The 15,679-nt window shown below is 58.9% G+C and overlaps 2 protein-coding genes across 5 annotated transcripts in view; both read left to right on the top strand.

Moving 5' to 3' along the window:
• Positions 1–6,570, top strand: part of ASMTL (acetylserotonin O-methyltransferase like) — a 34,529-nt gene extending 27,959 nt beyond the window's left edge. For 3 of the 4 annotated variants that reach the window (XM_053579682.1, XM_053579681.1, XM_053579683.1), the window contains one exon: positions 6,202–6,570. In XM_053579682.1, the coding sequence (XP_053435657.1) occupies positions 6,202–6,422 (221 nt within the window). In that variant the 3' untranslated portion in view covers positions 6,423–6,570. The remainder of the gene's footprint in view (positions 1–6,201) is intronic. The other variant, XM_053579684.1, reaches the window with a different exon arrangement.
• A 5,610-nt stretch (positions 6,571–12,180) lies between these two features.
• Positions 12,181–15,673, top strand: SLC25A6 (solute carrier family 25 member 6). Its single transcript, XM_053580153.1, has 4 exons — positions 12,181–12,447; positions 13,291–13,777; positions 14,422–14,562; positions 15,150–15,673. Exons 1-4 carry the CDS (start codon positions 12,337–12,339, stop codon positions 15,305–15,307), a joined length of 897 nt encoding a protein of 298 aa, XP_053436128.1. The 5' UTR covers positions 12,181–12,336; the 3' UTR covers positions 15,308–15,673.
• The last annotated feature ends 6 nt before the right edge of the window (positions 15,674–15,679 follow it).

The following is a 15,679-nucleotide window of genomic DNA, read 5'->3' as shown; positions in this document are numbered from 1 at the left end:
TCTGTCTCTCTCTGTTCATCTGGTCTCCGTCCCTCCCTCTGCCCACCTGGTCTCTGTCTCTCTCTGTTCATCTGGTCTCCATCACACCCTCTGCCCACCTGGTCTCTGTCTCTCTCTGTTCATCTGGTCTCCGTCCCTCCCTCTGCCCACCTGGTCTCTGTCTCTCTCTGTTCATCTGGTCTCCGTCGCACCCTCTGCCCACCTGGTCTCTGTCTCTCTGCCCACCTGGTCTCCGTCCCTCCCTCTGCCCACCTGGTCTCTGTCTCTCTGCCCCGCTGGTCTCCGTCCCTCCCTCTGCCCACCTGGTCTCTGTCTCTCTCTGTTCATCTGGTCTCCGCCTCCCTCTGCCCACCTGGTCTCTGTCTCTCTCTGTTCATCTGGTCTCCGCCTCCCTCTGCCCACCTGGTCTCTGTCTCTCTCTGTTCATCTGGTCTCCATCACACCCTCTGCCCACCTGGTCTCTGTCTCTCTCTGTTCATCTGGTCTCCGTCCCTCCCTCTGCCCACCTGGTCTCTGTCTCTCTCTGTTCATCTGGTCTCCGTCGCACCCTCTGCCCACCTGGTCTCTGTCTCTCTGCCACCTGGTCTCCGTCCCTCCCTCTGCCCACCTGGTCTCTGTCTCTCTGCCCACCTGGTCTCCGTCCCTCCCTCTGCCCACCTGGTCTCTGTCTCTCTGCCCACCTGGTCTCTGTCTCTCTCTGTTCATCTGGTCTCCGTCCCTCCCTCTGCCCACCTGGTCTCTGTCTCTCTCTGTTCATCTGGTCTCCGTCGCACCCTCTGCCCACCTGGTCTCTGTCTCTCTGCCCACCTGGTCTCCGTCCCTCCCTCTGCCCACCTGGTCTCTGTCTCTCTGCCCACCTGGTCTCCGTCCCTCCCTCTGCCCACCTGGTCTCTGTCTCTCTGCCCACCTGGTCTCCGTCCCTCCCTCTGCCCACCTGGTCTCTGTCTCTCTCTGTTCATCTGGTCTCCGCCTCCCTCTGCCCACCTGGTCTCTGTCTCTCTCTGTTCATCTGGTCTCCATCACACCCTCTGCCCACCTGGTCTCTGTCTCTCTCTGTTCATCTGGTCTCCGTCCCTCCCTCTGCCCACCTGGTCTCTGCCTCTCTCTGTTCATCTGGTCTCCGTCGCACCCTCTGCCCACCTGGTCTCTGTCTCTCTGCCACCTGGTCTCCGTCCCTCCCTCTGCCCACCTGGTCTCTGTCTCTCTGCCCACCTGGTCTCTGTCTCTCTCTGTTCATCTGGTCTCCGTCCCTCCCTCTGCCCACCTGGTCTCTGTCTCTCTCTGTTCATCTGGTCTCCGTCGCACCCTCTGCCCACCTGGTCTCTGTCTCTCTGCCCACCTGGTCTCCGTCCCTCCCTCTGCCCACCTGGTCTCTGTCTCTCTGCCCACCTGGTCTCCGTCCCTCCCTCTGCCCACCTGGTCTCTGTCTCTCTCTGTTCATCTGGTCTCCGCCTCCCTCTGCCCACCTGGTCTCTGTCTCTCTCTGTTCATCTGGTCTCCATCACACCCTCTGCCCACCTGGTCTCTGTCTCTCTCTGTTCATCTGGTCTCCGCCTCCCTCTGCCCACCTGGTCTCTGTCTCTCTCTGTTCATCTGGTCTCCATCACACCCTCTGCCCACCTGGTCTCTGTCTCTCTCTGTTCATCTGGTCTCCGTCCCTCCCTCTGCCCACCTGGTCTCTGCCTCTCTCTGTTCATCTGGTCTCCGTCGCACCCTCTGCCCACCTGGTCTCTGTCTCTCTGCCACCTGGTCTCCGTCCCTCCCTCTGCCCACCTGGTCTCTGTCTCTCTGCCCACCTGGTCTCCGTCCCTCCCTCTGCCCACCTGGTCTCTGTCTCTCTCTGTTCATCTGGTCTCCGTCCCTCCCTCTGCCCACCTGGTCTCTGTCTCTCTCTGTTCATCTGGTCTCCGTCCCTCCCTCTGCCCACTTGGTCTCTGTCTCTCTCTGTTCATCTGGTCTCCGTCGCACCCTCTGCCCACCTGGTCTCTGTCTCTCTGCCCACCTGGTCTCCGTCCCTCCCTCTGCCCACCTGGTCTCTGTCTCTCTGCCCACCTGGTCCCGTCCCTCCCTCTGCCCACCTGGTCTCTGTCTCTCTCTGTTCATCTGGTCTCCGTCCCTCCCTCTGCCCACCTGGTCTCTGTCTCTCTCTGTTCATCTGGTCTCCGTCGCACCCTCTGCCCACCTGGTCTCTGTCTCTCTGCCCACCTGGTCTCCGTCCCTCCCTCTGCCCACCTGGTCTCTGTCTCTCTGCCACCTGGTCTCCGTCCCTCCCTCTGCCCACCTGGTCTCTGTCTCTCTGCCCACCTGGTCTCCGTCCCTCCCTCTGCCCACCTGGTCTCTGTCTCTCTGCCCACCTGGTCTCTGTCTCTCTCTGTTCATCTGGTCTCCGTCCCTCCCTCTGCCCACCTGGTCTCTGTCTCTCTCTGTTCATCTGGTCTCCGTCGCACCCTCTGCCCACCTGGTCTCTGTCTCTCTGCCCACCTGGTCTCCGTCCCTCCCTCTGCCCACCTGGTCTCTGTCTCTCTGCCCACCTGGTCTCCGTCCCTCCCTCTGCCCACCTGGTCTCTGTCTCTCTGCCCACCTGGTCTCCGTCCCTCCCTCTGCCCACCTGGTCTCTGTCTCTCTCTGTTCATCTGGTCTCCGCCTCCCTCTGCCCACCTGGTCTCTGTCTCTCTCTGTTCATCTGGTCTCCATCACACCCTCTGCCCACCTGGTCTCTGTCTCTCTCTGTTCATCTGGTCTCCGTCCCTCCCTCTGCCCACCTGGTCTCTGCCTCTCTCTGTTCATCTGGTCTCCGTCGCACCCTCTGCCCACCTGGTCTCTGTCTCTCTGCCACCTGGTCTCCGTCCCTCCCTCTGCCCACCTGGTCTCTGTCTCTCTGCCCACCTGGTCTCTGTCTCTCTCTGTTCATCTGGTCTCCGTCCCTCCCTCTGCCCACCTGGTCTCTGTCTCTCTCTGTTCATCTGGTCTCCGTCGCACCCTCTGCCCACCTGGTCTCTGTCTCTCTGCCCACCTGGTCTCCGTCCCTCCCTCTGCCCACCTGGTCTCTGTCTCTCTGCCCACCTGGTCTCCGTCCCTCCCTCTGCCCACCTGGTCTCTGTCTCTCTCTGTTCATCTGGTCTCCGCCTCCCTCTGCCCACCTGGTCTCTGTCTCTCTCTGTTCATCTGGTCTCCATCACACCCTCTGCCCACCTGGTCTCTGTCTCTCTCTGTTCATCTGGTCTCCGTCCCTCCCTCTGCCCACCTGGTCTCTGCCTCTCTCTGTTCATCTGGTCTCCGTCGCACCCTCTGCCCACCTGGTCTCTGTCTCTCTGCCACCTGGTCTCCGTCCCTCCCTCTGCCCACCTGGTCTCTGTCTCTCTGCCCACCTGGTCTCCGTCCCTCCCTCTGCCCACCTGGTCTCTGTCTCTCTCTGTTCATCTGGTCTCCGTCCCTCCCTCTGCCCACCTGGTCTCTGTCTCTCTCTGTTCATCTGGTCTCCGTCCCTCCCTCTGCCCACTTGGTCTCTGTCTCTCTCTGTTCATCTGGTCTCCGTCGCACCCTCTGCCCACCTGGTCTCTGTCTCTCTGCCCACCTGGTCTCCGTCCCTCCCTCTGCCCACCTGGTCTCTGTCTCTCTGCCCACCTGGTCCCGTCCCTCCCTCTGCCCACCTGGTCTCTGTCTCTCTCTGTTCATCTGGTCTCCGTCCCTCCCTCTGCCCACCTGGTCTCTGTCTCTCTCTGTTCATCTGGTCTCCGTCGCACCCTCTGCCCACCTGGTCTCTGTCTCTCTGCCCACCTGGTCTCCGTCCCTCCCTCTGCCCACCTGGTCTCTGTCTCTCTGCCCACCTGGTCTCCGTCCCTCCCTCTGCCCACCTGGTCTCTGTCTCTCTCTGTTCATCTGGTCTCCGTCCCTCCCTCTGCCCACCTGGTCTCTGTCTCTCTCTGTTCATCTCGTCTCCATCACACCCTCTGCCCACCTGGTCTCTGTCTCTCTCTGTTCATCTGGTCTCCGTCCCTCCCTCTGCCCACCTGGTCTCTGTCTCTCTCTGTTCATCTGGTCTCCGTCGCACCCTCTGCCCACCTGGTCTCTGTCTCTCTGCCCACCTGGTCTCCGTCCCTCCCTCTGCCCACCTGGTCTCTGTCTCTCTGCCCCGCTGGTCTCCGTCCCTCCCTCTGCCCACCTGGTCTCTGTCTCTCTCTGTTCATCTGGTCTCCGCCTCCCTCTGCCCACCTGGTCTCTGTCTCTCTCTGTTCATCTGGTCTCCATCACACCCTCTGCCCACCTGGTCTCTGTCTCTCTCTGTTCATCTGGTCTCCGTCCCTCCCTCTGCCCACCTGGTCTCTGTCTCTCTCTGTTCATCTGGTCTCCGTCGCACCCTCTGCCCACCTGGTCTCTGTCTCTCTGCCACCTGGTCTCCGTCCCTCCCTCTGCCCACCTGGTCTCTGTCTCTCTGCCCACCTGGTCTCCGTCCCTCCCTCTGCCCACCTGGTCTCTGTCTCTCTGCCCACCTGGTCTCTGTCTCTCTCTGTTCATCTGGTCTCCGTCCCTCCCTCTGCCCACCTGGTCTCTGTCTCTCTCTGTTCATCTGGTCTCCGTCGCACCCTCTGCCCACCTGGTCTCTGTCTCTCTGCCCACCTGGTCTCCGTCCCTCCCTCTGCCCACCTGGTCTCTGTCTCTCTGCCCACCTGGTCTCCGTCCCTCCCTCTGCCCACCTGGTCTCTGTCTCTCTGCCCACCTGGTCTCCGTCCCTCCCTCTGCCCACCTGGTCTCTGTCTCTCTCTGTTCATCTGGTCTCCGCCTCCCTCTGCCCACCTGGTCTCTGTCTCTCTCTGTTCATCTGGTCTCCATCACACCCTCTGCCCACCTGGTCTCTGTCTCTCTCTGTTCATCTGGTCTCCGTCCCTCCCTCTGCCCACCTGGTCTCTGCCTCTCTCTGTTCATCTGGTCTCCGTCGCACCCTCTGCCCACCTGGTCTCTGTCTCTCTGCCACCTGGTCTCCGTCCCTCCCTCTGCCCACCTGGTCTCTGTCTCTCTGCCCACCTGGTCTCTGTCTCTCTCTGTTCATCTGGTCTCCGTCCCTCCCTCTGCCCACCTGGTCTCTGTCTCTCTCTGTTCATCTGGTCTCCGTCGCACCCTCTGCCCACCTGGTCTCTGTCTCTCTGCCCACCTGTTCTCCGTCCCTCCCTCTGCCCACCTGGTCTCTGTCTCTCTGCCCACCTGGTCTCCGTCCCTCCCTCTGCCCACCTGGTCTCTGTCTCTCTCTGTTCATCTGGTCTCCGCCTCCCTCTGCCCACCTGGTCTCTGTCTCTCTCTGTTCATCTGGTCTCCATCACACCCTCTGCCCACCTGGTCTCTGTCTCTCTCTGTTCATCTGGTCTCCGTCCCTCCCTCTGCCCATCTGGTCTCTGTCTCTCTCTGTTCATCTGGTCTCCGTCGCACCCTCTGCCCACCTGGTCTCTGTCTCTCTGCCACCTGGTCTCCGTCCCTCCCTCTGCCCACCTGGTCTCTGTCTCTCTGCCCACCTGGTCTCCGTCCCTCCCTCTGCCCACCTGGTCTCTGTCTCTCTGCCCACCTGGTCTCTGTCTCTCTCTGTTCATCTGGTCTCCGTCCCTCCCTCTGCCCACCTGGTCTCTGTCTGTCTCTGTTCATCTGGTCTCCGTCGCACCCTCTGCCCACCTGGTCTCTGTCTCTCTGCCCACCTGGTCTCCGTCCCTCCCTCTTCCCACCTGGTCTCTGTCTCTCTGCCCACCTGGTCTCCGTCCCTCCCTCTGCCCACCTGGTCTCTGTCTCTCTGCTCACCTGGTGTCTGTCTACCCGTGTTTCTACCCACTGATCACCTGTCTCCTGCATCACTGCCTCCCTCCCGCCCATCCTCATCCAGCTAACCCAGTGACTTTCTGCTGTGTCGTGATCTTTGGTGTGCTGTAAACATTTTTTAAAAATACTAATTAAGTTACATTCTAAAGAAGTTCAAAGCACAGTAAGTATATTCTTTTTTACTTTTTTTTTGGATCCACATCATTTAAGGGTGCCGCAGAAGTTTCAGTATGGGTTTGAGTGTGCTGTGAGATGAGATAGGTTGGAAAACTCTGCTGTAACCTATCTCTGCATCTGTCTCTCCCACCTCTCAGCCTGGGCCCCCTTCCCCGAGCACCTCTGTGCCCCACCTCCGGTGGTGCTGATGGGACTTACATCTCTCTGCCTGTCCTCCCTCTTCAGGGGCTGGCCTCTTGCTGGTGGAAGCTATCCTGGACTCGGAGGAGCAAGAGCCGCGGGCCAGCCTGACGTGGTCACTGAACTCACTGCTGCAGACGCGGGGCAGGGACAGGTGTGTGGCCGAGTACCGGGCCCTGCTGGAGCAGCACGGCTTTGGGGACGTGCAGGAGGCGCCCGCAGGGCCTGGCCTGACTGCGCTCTTGGGCAGCAGAATCAGCCAGTGAGATGGGGCACTGCAGGCATCCTGCAGACCTTCTTGCCGGGCTAGGCTGAGGGACCCCAGCCCCAAACACTGGTCTTCAGAGTAAGTGTTAATTAATCCATGTCACTTCCAAATGGACTGTGATGGTGGAATAAAGTGAGGGAAAGCCGGGCCTGAGTGGGCTCCTTAGTGGGTGGCTGCCACCGGAGGGCGAGTGGTCATCCAGCTGGCCCCGGAGCCACAGCTGTGCTGCGTAGCCCATGGTGACACGGGGAGGCCGGCGGAGATGGGGCATGACGCTGTGCCTGCCTTGACTCTGGGACCTATCCGATTGATCCCCATTTCCTAACCCTCCCCCCATTTCAAATTTGCTTCATCTGCGGGCATCACAGCTGCCACTGACTGAGGGCCCTGTGGGCAGCATGTGTCGGCCCTCACAGTGGTTTCCACCACTCATGCCCTGGCAGTGACTCTGAGGCGTGGCCTTCCCGGGGCCCTGCCGTGTGGCTGACACACAGTGTCCTGACTCGGACCCACCCAGGCTGGGGGCTCCTGGCACCGCTGGCTGTAGACCCAGGTCACCCAGCTCACCCGGCTGCTGTCTGTACCCTGAGCTCCGGGCTGCTGTCTGTACCCTGAGCTCTCGGCCACACTGTCCTCTACAGCACCTGCAGTGTACCCTCCTGACTGGTCCTCTGGCAAGAGCCATATGCAGGCCAAGTACCAGCCGGTCTTCCCAAGGCCATTCAGCCTATGGTCCTGACCCTGAGGAGGCAGCAATGTGAGTTAGGTAGAATCTCAAAGGCAGAGAGAGGTGTTTTTCTTTTCTCTTTTTATTTCTTACTGCAAATGCTTCTAATTTGTCCACTGCCAGATTGGGCTTAGGTCTGTTTTATATTTTAACAATGTACATGTTTTGTTAAACGAGCAGAGAGTGTAAGAGAGAGGCTTTCCTGAGTCAGGCAGTTGTAAGTAGGTAGCAGCATAAAGGCTTGGTGTCACTGAGATGTGGATGTTAAGACCAGAAGCCCCAGCTCCACAGAGCTGCCCCCCCCCCCCGCCCCGCCCGGCTCACTGACATGTGCATGTGAAGACCAGAAGCCCCAGCTCCACAGAGCTGCCCCGCCCCACCCCGCCCCGCCCCGCCCCACGGGTACAAACACATCCTGCTGGCTCCTCCCCTGCTAGCTTGGTGTCACTGAGATGTGGATGTTAAGACCAGAAGCCCCAGCTTCACAGAGCTGCCCACCACCCCCCCACGCCCTGCCCCGCGGGTACAAACACATCCTGCTGGCTCCTCCCCTGCTAACACTGCCACAGCCAGCCAGATAAACGGTAACTCATGGATCACACATGCACACAGAGACCGTCTCTGTCAGTGCGCTTTATATCTATAAACTACGTGCTCTCATAACTCACAGGCATGTGTGCACAGGTCACTACGAAAGTTCTGAAGACACACTGTGCTATGGCCCATTATCTCACACCCAAGAAACAGTGTCAGCAGCGTCCTTTCTGATTGCCCTGTGCAAGTGTCACATTGCTCTGCTTCTTGGTATGGCTGGGAGGGTTTCACTTGTTTCCATCCATGCAGATGTTTCTTGATTTTTTTTGTGTTATCTCAAAACTTTTGTAATGACCCACATGCATACTTGTTTGTGCACACCCATCCGTACACACCTGTACACACACACAAATACAGACAGGGACACATCCTGAGAAGTGTGTCCTCGGGAGAGTTCATTTTTGTCATGACACAGACTTAACACACACACCTCAGCACAACACCCCAGCTGCACAGTATCCTTGTGACAAACCTGCAGCCTTTAAAAGGATTTGCTCCGTAAAATTTGGATTTTATCAAAGGGACACACTCAAGGATGCAGAAGGCCGTGTGTGTCCCCAGGGCCGCAGGATCCCCCGTCCCTAATGGGACTCCCTTTGTGTTATCTGCCATTGACTGAGACATTATGGCTCACTGCTTCACTGTATATAATTTCCAAGGGACGCCAATTGAAAAAAAAACACCACACAGCTGGGCTCAGTGGCTCTGGCCTGTAACCCCCGCCTTCCGGAAGGCTGAGGCAGGAGGATCCCTTGAGCTCAGAAGTTTGAGACCAACCTGAGCAAGAGCAAGACCCTATCTCTACTAAAAATACAAAAACTAGCCAGGTCTGGTGGCAGGTCCCTGCAGTCCTAGCTACTCCAGAGGCTGAAGCAGGAGGATCACTTGAGCCCAGGAGTTTGAGGTTGCTATTAACTACGATGATGCCACAGCACTCTACCCAGGGGGACAGAGTGAGTCTTTCTCAAAAGAAAAACACACACACACACAATTGTGTGTCCGTGAGGGGCCAGATGGAGGGAGAAAAGTCGACTTTGATTAATATGAGGGTGCGTGTCACGGGGGCACCAGGTGGGCCTTGCCCACAGTGCTCACCTGCTATAATCAGCCTATCAGTCACCCCAGCCTGGTGTGGGCTCAGGTGGGCCCTGCAGTTGCTGGGAGACAACAGTGTGTGGCCCTGGGGGGTGGCAAGTATTCCCTCCCCCTGGCTTACCCCAGTCGGCTGGGCCACCCAGAGCTTAGTGATACTGGTCTGGTCCCCCTGGGCCAGGCTTTCCCCTATCCTGTTCTGGAAGAGCAGCGTGTCCCTGCAGGGCTATAGAATGCCTTCTGTACTCACAGTAAGAGCCCTTAGGTGCCCTCCAAGGTCACAAGTGGCCTGAGGATTCCATACCCCCCATCATAGGGGTGGCAGAGAGGGCCCAGGGAGAGGCCGACAGAACAGATTCCCAGGCCCGAAGCTCACCTGGGCTATTGCAGATGCACTCAGTGTGGCCTCCCCTGAACTGCAAGGAGTCCCACGCCCCTAGCTGAGCCCTGAAACCAAGGACCCAGCCGTGGGTGCCCCCAGGGTGGAAGGAAGCTGCCAGACAACCACCTGTTCCAACAGGTACACTGTCCTGCTCACCCTCCCTTTCAGGTCTGTTGGAAGTTTTTGTAGTAAAAAAGTTAACAGCGGGCAGTAAAAACTTGACTTACACAGGTCTTTTTATTTATCTGGACTGCTGGGCAGAAATCTCTGCAGAGGAGTTGGAGAAAGAAGGTGTATGTGTTCACTTACACATGGGTGTCCCTGGACAGCTTTGATGATGCAGAGATCAGTGGGGGTTACACGGTGGAATCCAGACCAGAGCACGGGACCCCACAGTGCACCGCAGTCCTTCTGCTCCATTCAGGGCACAGGGCACACCCTCATTATAATCGGGGCAGTCAGAGCCTGGCCGTGTTTGGATGCTTCCAGGATAAAATCTGCCTTTAGGGCTCATTTGGAGGCTGGGTGGGAAGGACAACGCACCACAGGGCTCTCCTGGGGACAGCTTCTGGGGCGGGGTCTCTGTCTAGCATCTTCAGCCTGCGGCCCATGGCCCTCCTTTAACACATTGCTGAAAGGCAGTGTAAATCTCAAATTGGTCCCTGGTGCCCCCTCACTGGCCCACACAGGGCCTGGCTCGGCCCCCTCAGGAACTGCTGAATGCAGTCATCTGTCATCTGCTGAAACCTGAAGTCTATGATTTAAAACGCCCCTGCTTCTTTCTTCATGAACCTGCCCATTTTGTTCAGATCACCAAGGTACTTTCTGAGTGCAGACCCAGGCGACCTGCTGGCCTGTGTCTGTCTCCTTCCCAGTTACCCAGTGTGAGGTCTACCTGGATCCTGTTCCCAAGGTAGGAGGCTCCCACACCCTTCTCGTCTTGCCCTCATTGGGCCCAGGACTGTTCCCCCATTCTGAATCCAAGTGTAACAGGTTCCATGGAGACTCTGAACCCCAGCCAGCAATGACAGGGAGACCCCACATTCATTTGTTGGTTCCAGGAACACTAGTTGGGCACCTTCTCTGCTGAGCTGGGCAGCCAGGGGTCCTCCGGGCAGGGAGAGCACTGAGAGGCACCTGCAGATAGAAGACTGTGGGTGGAGGGGGGATCGCTGAGGGAGGGTGGCCCAGGCACAGGCAGGAACTGGTCTGTGCCAGTGAGAGGGACAGATTGCTCAGGCTTCCCCCTGCACAGAGGGAGCCTGCTTCTCTTCCACAGTGGTCACCACTGGTGAAATAGCAACAGCACATTCCAGGGCCTGCCTAGCAGCCCCAGCCCCAGCCCAGCCTGCAGCCAACCAGCTGCATCTGGAACCAGCAGCTCCACCTGTTGGCTCCCTGGGCGGGGTAACCGTTTCCTGGGTCCCTTCCAGCCCAGACCGGTCAATTCTGTGAAAAGACACGAGATGATTTTCCTATGTGAGACACAGACCCCCAACACGTCCTTGGAGGGAACCTGGCTCAGCCTTCTAGCCCTGCCCCTGACAACTTCTCAAGAATGCGCCAAAATCCCCCAGGCCCTTCAGCTATCAGAGCAGCCACTCCTGCAGGCCTAAACCGCATGACCCTAACCCTCCTCCCCAGGGCAGCCACACCAGTCCCTGGAGCCCTGCCCAGCCCAGCCCTGCCCCTCACCGACCTCCCCTGGAGGTCAGAAAGGGCTGAGGAAGGACGCGGGAAACCGGGGCTCAGGGTGACCAGCGCTCCCGGGCAGCTCAGTCCCGGCCCTCCATCAGTGTCAGAGCTTTTAATCTTCTGGGTATACGGGAAAGCAATGACAAAAGACAAATGGAAGGAAAGGTGAGAGGGAACCAGGCAAGGAACAAGAGGAAGAGAAAGGAAAAGTAAGGAAAAGAGAAACAGAAAGAAGAAAAAAGGGAGGGAGGGAGAAAGGAGAAAAAACGTGAAACAGAAAAGAGGGAAGGAAGACAGGGAAAGAAAAGGAGAGGAAGGGGGAGAAAGAAAGAAAAAGAAGGGAAAGAAGAAAAGGGAAGGAGGGAGGAGAAAAAAAAGATAAATAAAAAAAGGAGGGAAAATAGGAAGGAAATGAAACAAACGGGAACAAATAGATTAGAAGGGGGAAATGACGCCGGGCCGTCCCAGCCCGTGTTCCCGAGCGACTGCGGCTGCGGCTGCGGCCGTCCCTGTCCTGTTCCGTTCCTGTCTCGCTGGCTCGGTCCCCGTTCCGTTCCTATCACTGGCTCGGTCCCCGTCTTGTCCCGACGCGCCGCCCCGCGCCCGGGCCCAAGTGTCAAACGTCAACTAAGCTCATGTTCAACGTGCATTAAAAACTCCCGCCTGGCAAGGGGATCCAGAGGCCACCCCGTCACCCGCGTGGTCACGGGGTCGGGTGGGCACCAAGGAGTAAGGACAGGGTCCGGTGACCCCTCCCGAGGGGAAGCCGCCGGCAAGCCTCGGGGACCGCTCAGGGTCTCCCGAGATTCGTCCACACGCGGGGTTAGGAAATCTCCAGGGCCTGCCGGGGGTCAAAGGTCGGAGGTCAAGGCACCACGTGTCGCGCGTATCCGTAGCAGGGTGAGGGTACGGCCTGCGGGAGAAACGGGACGCGCGTCTCGGTGCGAACGGGGTTGAAGCGTAGGGTCCCGGCTCTACTGATCCCTGCCCACCCATCCGTCCGCCCGCGAAGCGGCGTGACCTTCACAAGGTCAGGGCAGCCGCCGAGGCCCCCCTCTAGGCCCGCACGACGCATGGGCAGGGCCAGGATCCCAGCATGCCTCGGGACGACCGCCGGGACAAGACGTCGCCGGAGATTCAGCCAATGAGAACATCGCGCGGGGGCGCAGGGCGGGGTTCGCATGGCTCCCGGCATCCATCAGGGACGCCGTGCGCGGGCAAGGGCGGGACTACACGAGAAGTTCGGCCAATGGGTGCTAAGCGCGGGGGCGCGGGGCGTGGAAGTGGGCGGGACGTAGGCGCTTTAGCGGCTGCGCCGTAGCCACCCCGTCCTTTCGGTCCTAGCGGCGGCAGTGCTGAGCCAGCGGTGCCCTCCCTCTGTCCTCCGCGCCCGCTCTCCGGCCGTTCGCCCGCGCCGCCACCATGACGGAACAGGCCATCTCCTTCGCCAAGGACTTCCTGGCCGGGGGCATCGCCGCCGCCATCTCCAAGACGGCCGTGGCCCCGATCGAGCGGGTCAAGCTGCTGCTGCAGGTGGGGGCGCGGTTTCAGCCACCCCGGGGACCAAGTGGCCGGGCCGGAGGGAAGCTGGGCCGGGCAGGTCGGCCGGGCCAGGTACACCAGGACCGGCTGGCGGGAGGGCGCCGGAAGTGGAAGGCCGCAGCCGCTTTGTCCGCGAAGCGCCGGCTTCCGGGGACGCGTCGTGTGGGTAGGTCCGCATGCGCAGGGGCGGGCTCGCGCGTGCGCACGAGTTTTCTGCGACCTGCGGGGACATCGCGCGTGCGCTGTGGGCCCGGTGCGCGGGGAGAAGGTTGTTGCCCTAGCCAGAAGGCGCTTGTGCTAAGGCTGGGCGTGCGGACAGATTCTGCGACAATGGGGTGAGGGCTTGGAGCGGGTGGTCGGGGACTGAGAGCTCCCGGCTCGGGTCGCTTCCGGGCTAGTTTCCACTTTTGCGCGCCCCCACCTGGAATAACAATTGTGCGAGGACAGTAGTCCTTTCCCGCGTGTGTCCTGTCATTGACTAGTTACACTGAAATAAGGATTTGCTGTTGCATTTTATCCCGTTCTGGGCAGTTCTGAGCCAAAACGAGCCTTGGTACCCTTTGTCAGGATGTTGCTAGACGTAGCAATGCCGACTGGCTACCTTATTGCCTGGATGCCACAGGCAGCGTTACGACATAGCAGGTGGCGGTCTGGTTACAGTGACAACTAGTCTTGGCCCCAGAGAGCGGGTTTGTAGGGTGGAAGCCGTTGGGGCGGCTCTCAGGTGGCCCCGTGAGGTAGTTTTGTAAGAACGGGCTCTGTGGTCAGCTGGGGCATCTTCCCCGGCCGGGTCTGAACCCCCTCTCTCCTCCCCCCCGACCCCCCGCCCTGCAGGTGCAGCACGCGAGCAAGCAGATTGCAGCCGATAAGCAGTACAAGGGCATTGTGGACTGCGTCGTGCGCATCCCCAGGGAGCAGGGCGTGTTGTCCTTCTGGAGGGGCAACTTGGCCAACGTCATCCGCTATTTCCCCACCCAAGCCCTCAACTTTGCCTTCAAGGATAAGTACAAGCAGATCTTCCTGGGGGGTGTGGACAAACACACTCAGTTCTGGAGGTATTTCGCCGGTAACCTGGCCTCTGGAGGGGCCGCTGGGGCCACCTCCCTCTGCTTCGTGTACCCGCTGGATTTCGCCAGAACCCGTTTGGCTGCCGACGTGGGGAAGTCGGGCGCAGAACGGGAGTTCAAAGGCCTGGGAGACTGTCTGGTGAAGATCACTAAGTCAGATGGGGTCCGTGGCCTGTACCAGGGTTTCAACGTCTCAGTGCAGGGAATCATCATCTACCGGGCTGCCTACTTCGGCGTGTATGACACCGCCAAAGGTGAGTGAGGACTGTCACAGGTGTGCAGGAGGTCTTTGGTGTCCCAGGCTGGTCCTTCCCAGGCCTCTCTCCTTGGCATGTAGCTACCATCTTTTCTCTGTGTCCTCACAGGGCCATCCCTCTGTGAGTGTCTGTGTTCTCCTCTCCTACAAGGAAACCGGTCCTGCTGGATCAGGGCCCACCTTAGACCCTTTTAGCTTGTCTTTTTAACTCCAAATGTTGCTGCGTCCTGAGGTAGGGAGCTGAGCTTCCACATGTGAATTCCAGAGGCGAAGTAGTAGGAGTTTGTTAACCACGTGAGCCATGGCCAGGCCTGCTGGTAGACAAGGCTGTCGTTCCACAGTGGAAGGCCCTCAGAAAGCACCTCCATGGGGCTCTTATGTCCTTCTTCTCAGGACAGGCCACCCCAGGCCCCAGCCTCAGGGCCTTCCCTGGCACGCTGCAGCAGATTGTAGGCTCTCTTCCCTTCCTAGTCCTGCAGCTGACTGTCTTGCTCCTCAGTGCTACGAGGGGCTTTTGTGCTGAGATGCTCATGGGCAGCCACACAGAGAGGTGGTTCTGACTTGGGGAGCTCCCTGCCACCTCCCGGTGGCCATGTGTGTGCTGGGTGGGGGAGTGGGCTGATACTGGCTGTGATTCCACAGGCATGCTCCCCGACCCCAAGAACACCCACATTGTGGTCAGTTGGATGATAGCCCAGACTGTGACGGCCGTGGCTGGTGTCGTGTCCTATCCCTTCGACACTGTGAGGCGAAGGATGATGATGCAGTCGGGGCGCAAAGGAGGTACCTGTCCATCCCTGGGTCCTGGGAACCCGTGGTGGGCTTCTAAGGTGGTACCTGTCCGTCCCTGGGTCCCGGGGAGCCCTGAGTGGGCCTCAGCCTCAACCCTAGAAAGGGAAGAGCAATCACAGGAGGCTGTCCTGAGGGGCTGTGAGGCAGCAGTTGTTTTCATGAGGTGAACCAACTTCCTGAGGAATCTGTTTTAAGAAAGTGCTTCTGTTCTTTTTGAGACTTAAATTATCCAAGTAACAGTGTAAATCCCAGCTTCCCAGAACCTTAGGCCCCATCTGGGCACCTGGCCACATCCACCCCTTCAATCTTGCCCTCCCTGCACAGACAGGGGGTGGGAATGAGATACTGCCAAGGCTGGGGTCTCACAGCTCTGGTGGGTTGAAAATGGCTTCTTTCTGACAATAGTTTAGTAGCAGGTAGGAAGCCAGAGTGTTGGTCACCAGAGCTTCATTTTTTCCTATTTTAAACCTGACTCAGATAGTCAGGGCCCACCTTAGACCTTGTCTCTGTGAGGTTTGGGGGTGGTGGTACCTGTGTTCTGAGGAACTTAACCGCACTGCCCGCCCTCTTCCCCACAGCTGACATCATGTACAAGGGCACTGTGGACTGCTGGAGGAAGATCTTCAGGGATGAAGGGGGCAGAGCCTTCTTCAAGGGCGCCTGGTCCAACGTCCTCAGGGGTATGGGGGGGGCCTTTGTGCTGGTCCTGTACGACGAGCTCAAGAAAGTCATCTAAGAACAGCTATACTCAATGCGGTGTGGGGACCAGGAGAGCCGCGTAGAATCCCTAACCCTCAAGGACCATCATCCTTCGAGAAATTCCAGTTATCCTGGCCAGATCATGTAGAGGCTGGGGAGGCTCTAGAAAGGGGCTCCAGATCATGTTGACCATTGATTACGGGGGGAGGGGGATCTTGACATGTGGGCCACTCAGACCTAGAGTCCAGACGCTTGTAGGACCCATGTTGTTTAAGTATTTATTTAAAAAGAATCACGTCTCCCATTTGTACTTAAGCACTAGCTCCTCTTTGCACATTGAGCGCTCCGGATGCTGTCCTGTGTTGGGCATTCCTGCAGAACAATAAACGGAGCACACCCAGCGCCTCCA

This window comes from Nycticebus coucang, chromosome X (genome assembly GCF_027406575.1).
Source record: "Nycticebus coucang isolate mNycCou1 chromosome X, mNycCou1.pri, whole genome shotgun sequence".
Taxonomy (NCBI): domain Eukaryota; kingdom Metazoa; phylum Chordata; class Mammalia; order Primates; family Lorisidae; genus Nycticebus; species Nycticebus coucang.
This window is presented reverse-complemented; position numbering and strand designations above follow the sequence as displayed.

Bases quoted from the DNA above. Each gene is read 5' to 3' on its own strand.
- SLC25A6 (XM_053580153.1), top strand. From the start codon at position 12,337: ATGACGGAACAGGCCATCTCCTTCGCCAAGGACTTCCTGGCCGGGGGC. The intron at 12,448-13,290 runs GTGGGGGCGCGG...CCCGCCCTGCAG, and splicing joins GGGTCAAGCTGCTGCTGCAG to GTGCAGCACGCGAGCAAGCA. The intron at 14,563-15,149 runs GTACCTGTCCAT...TCTTCCCCACAG, and splicing joins GCAGTCGGGGCGCAAAGGAG to CTGACATCATGTACAAGGGC.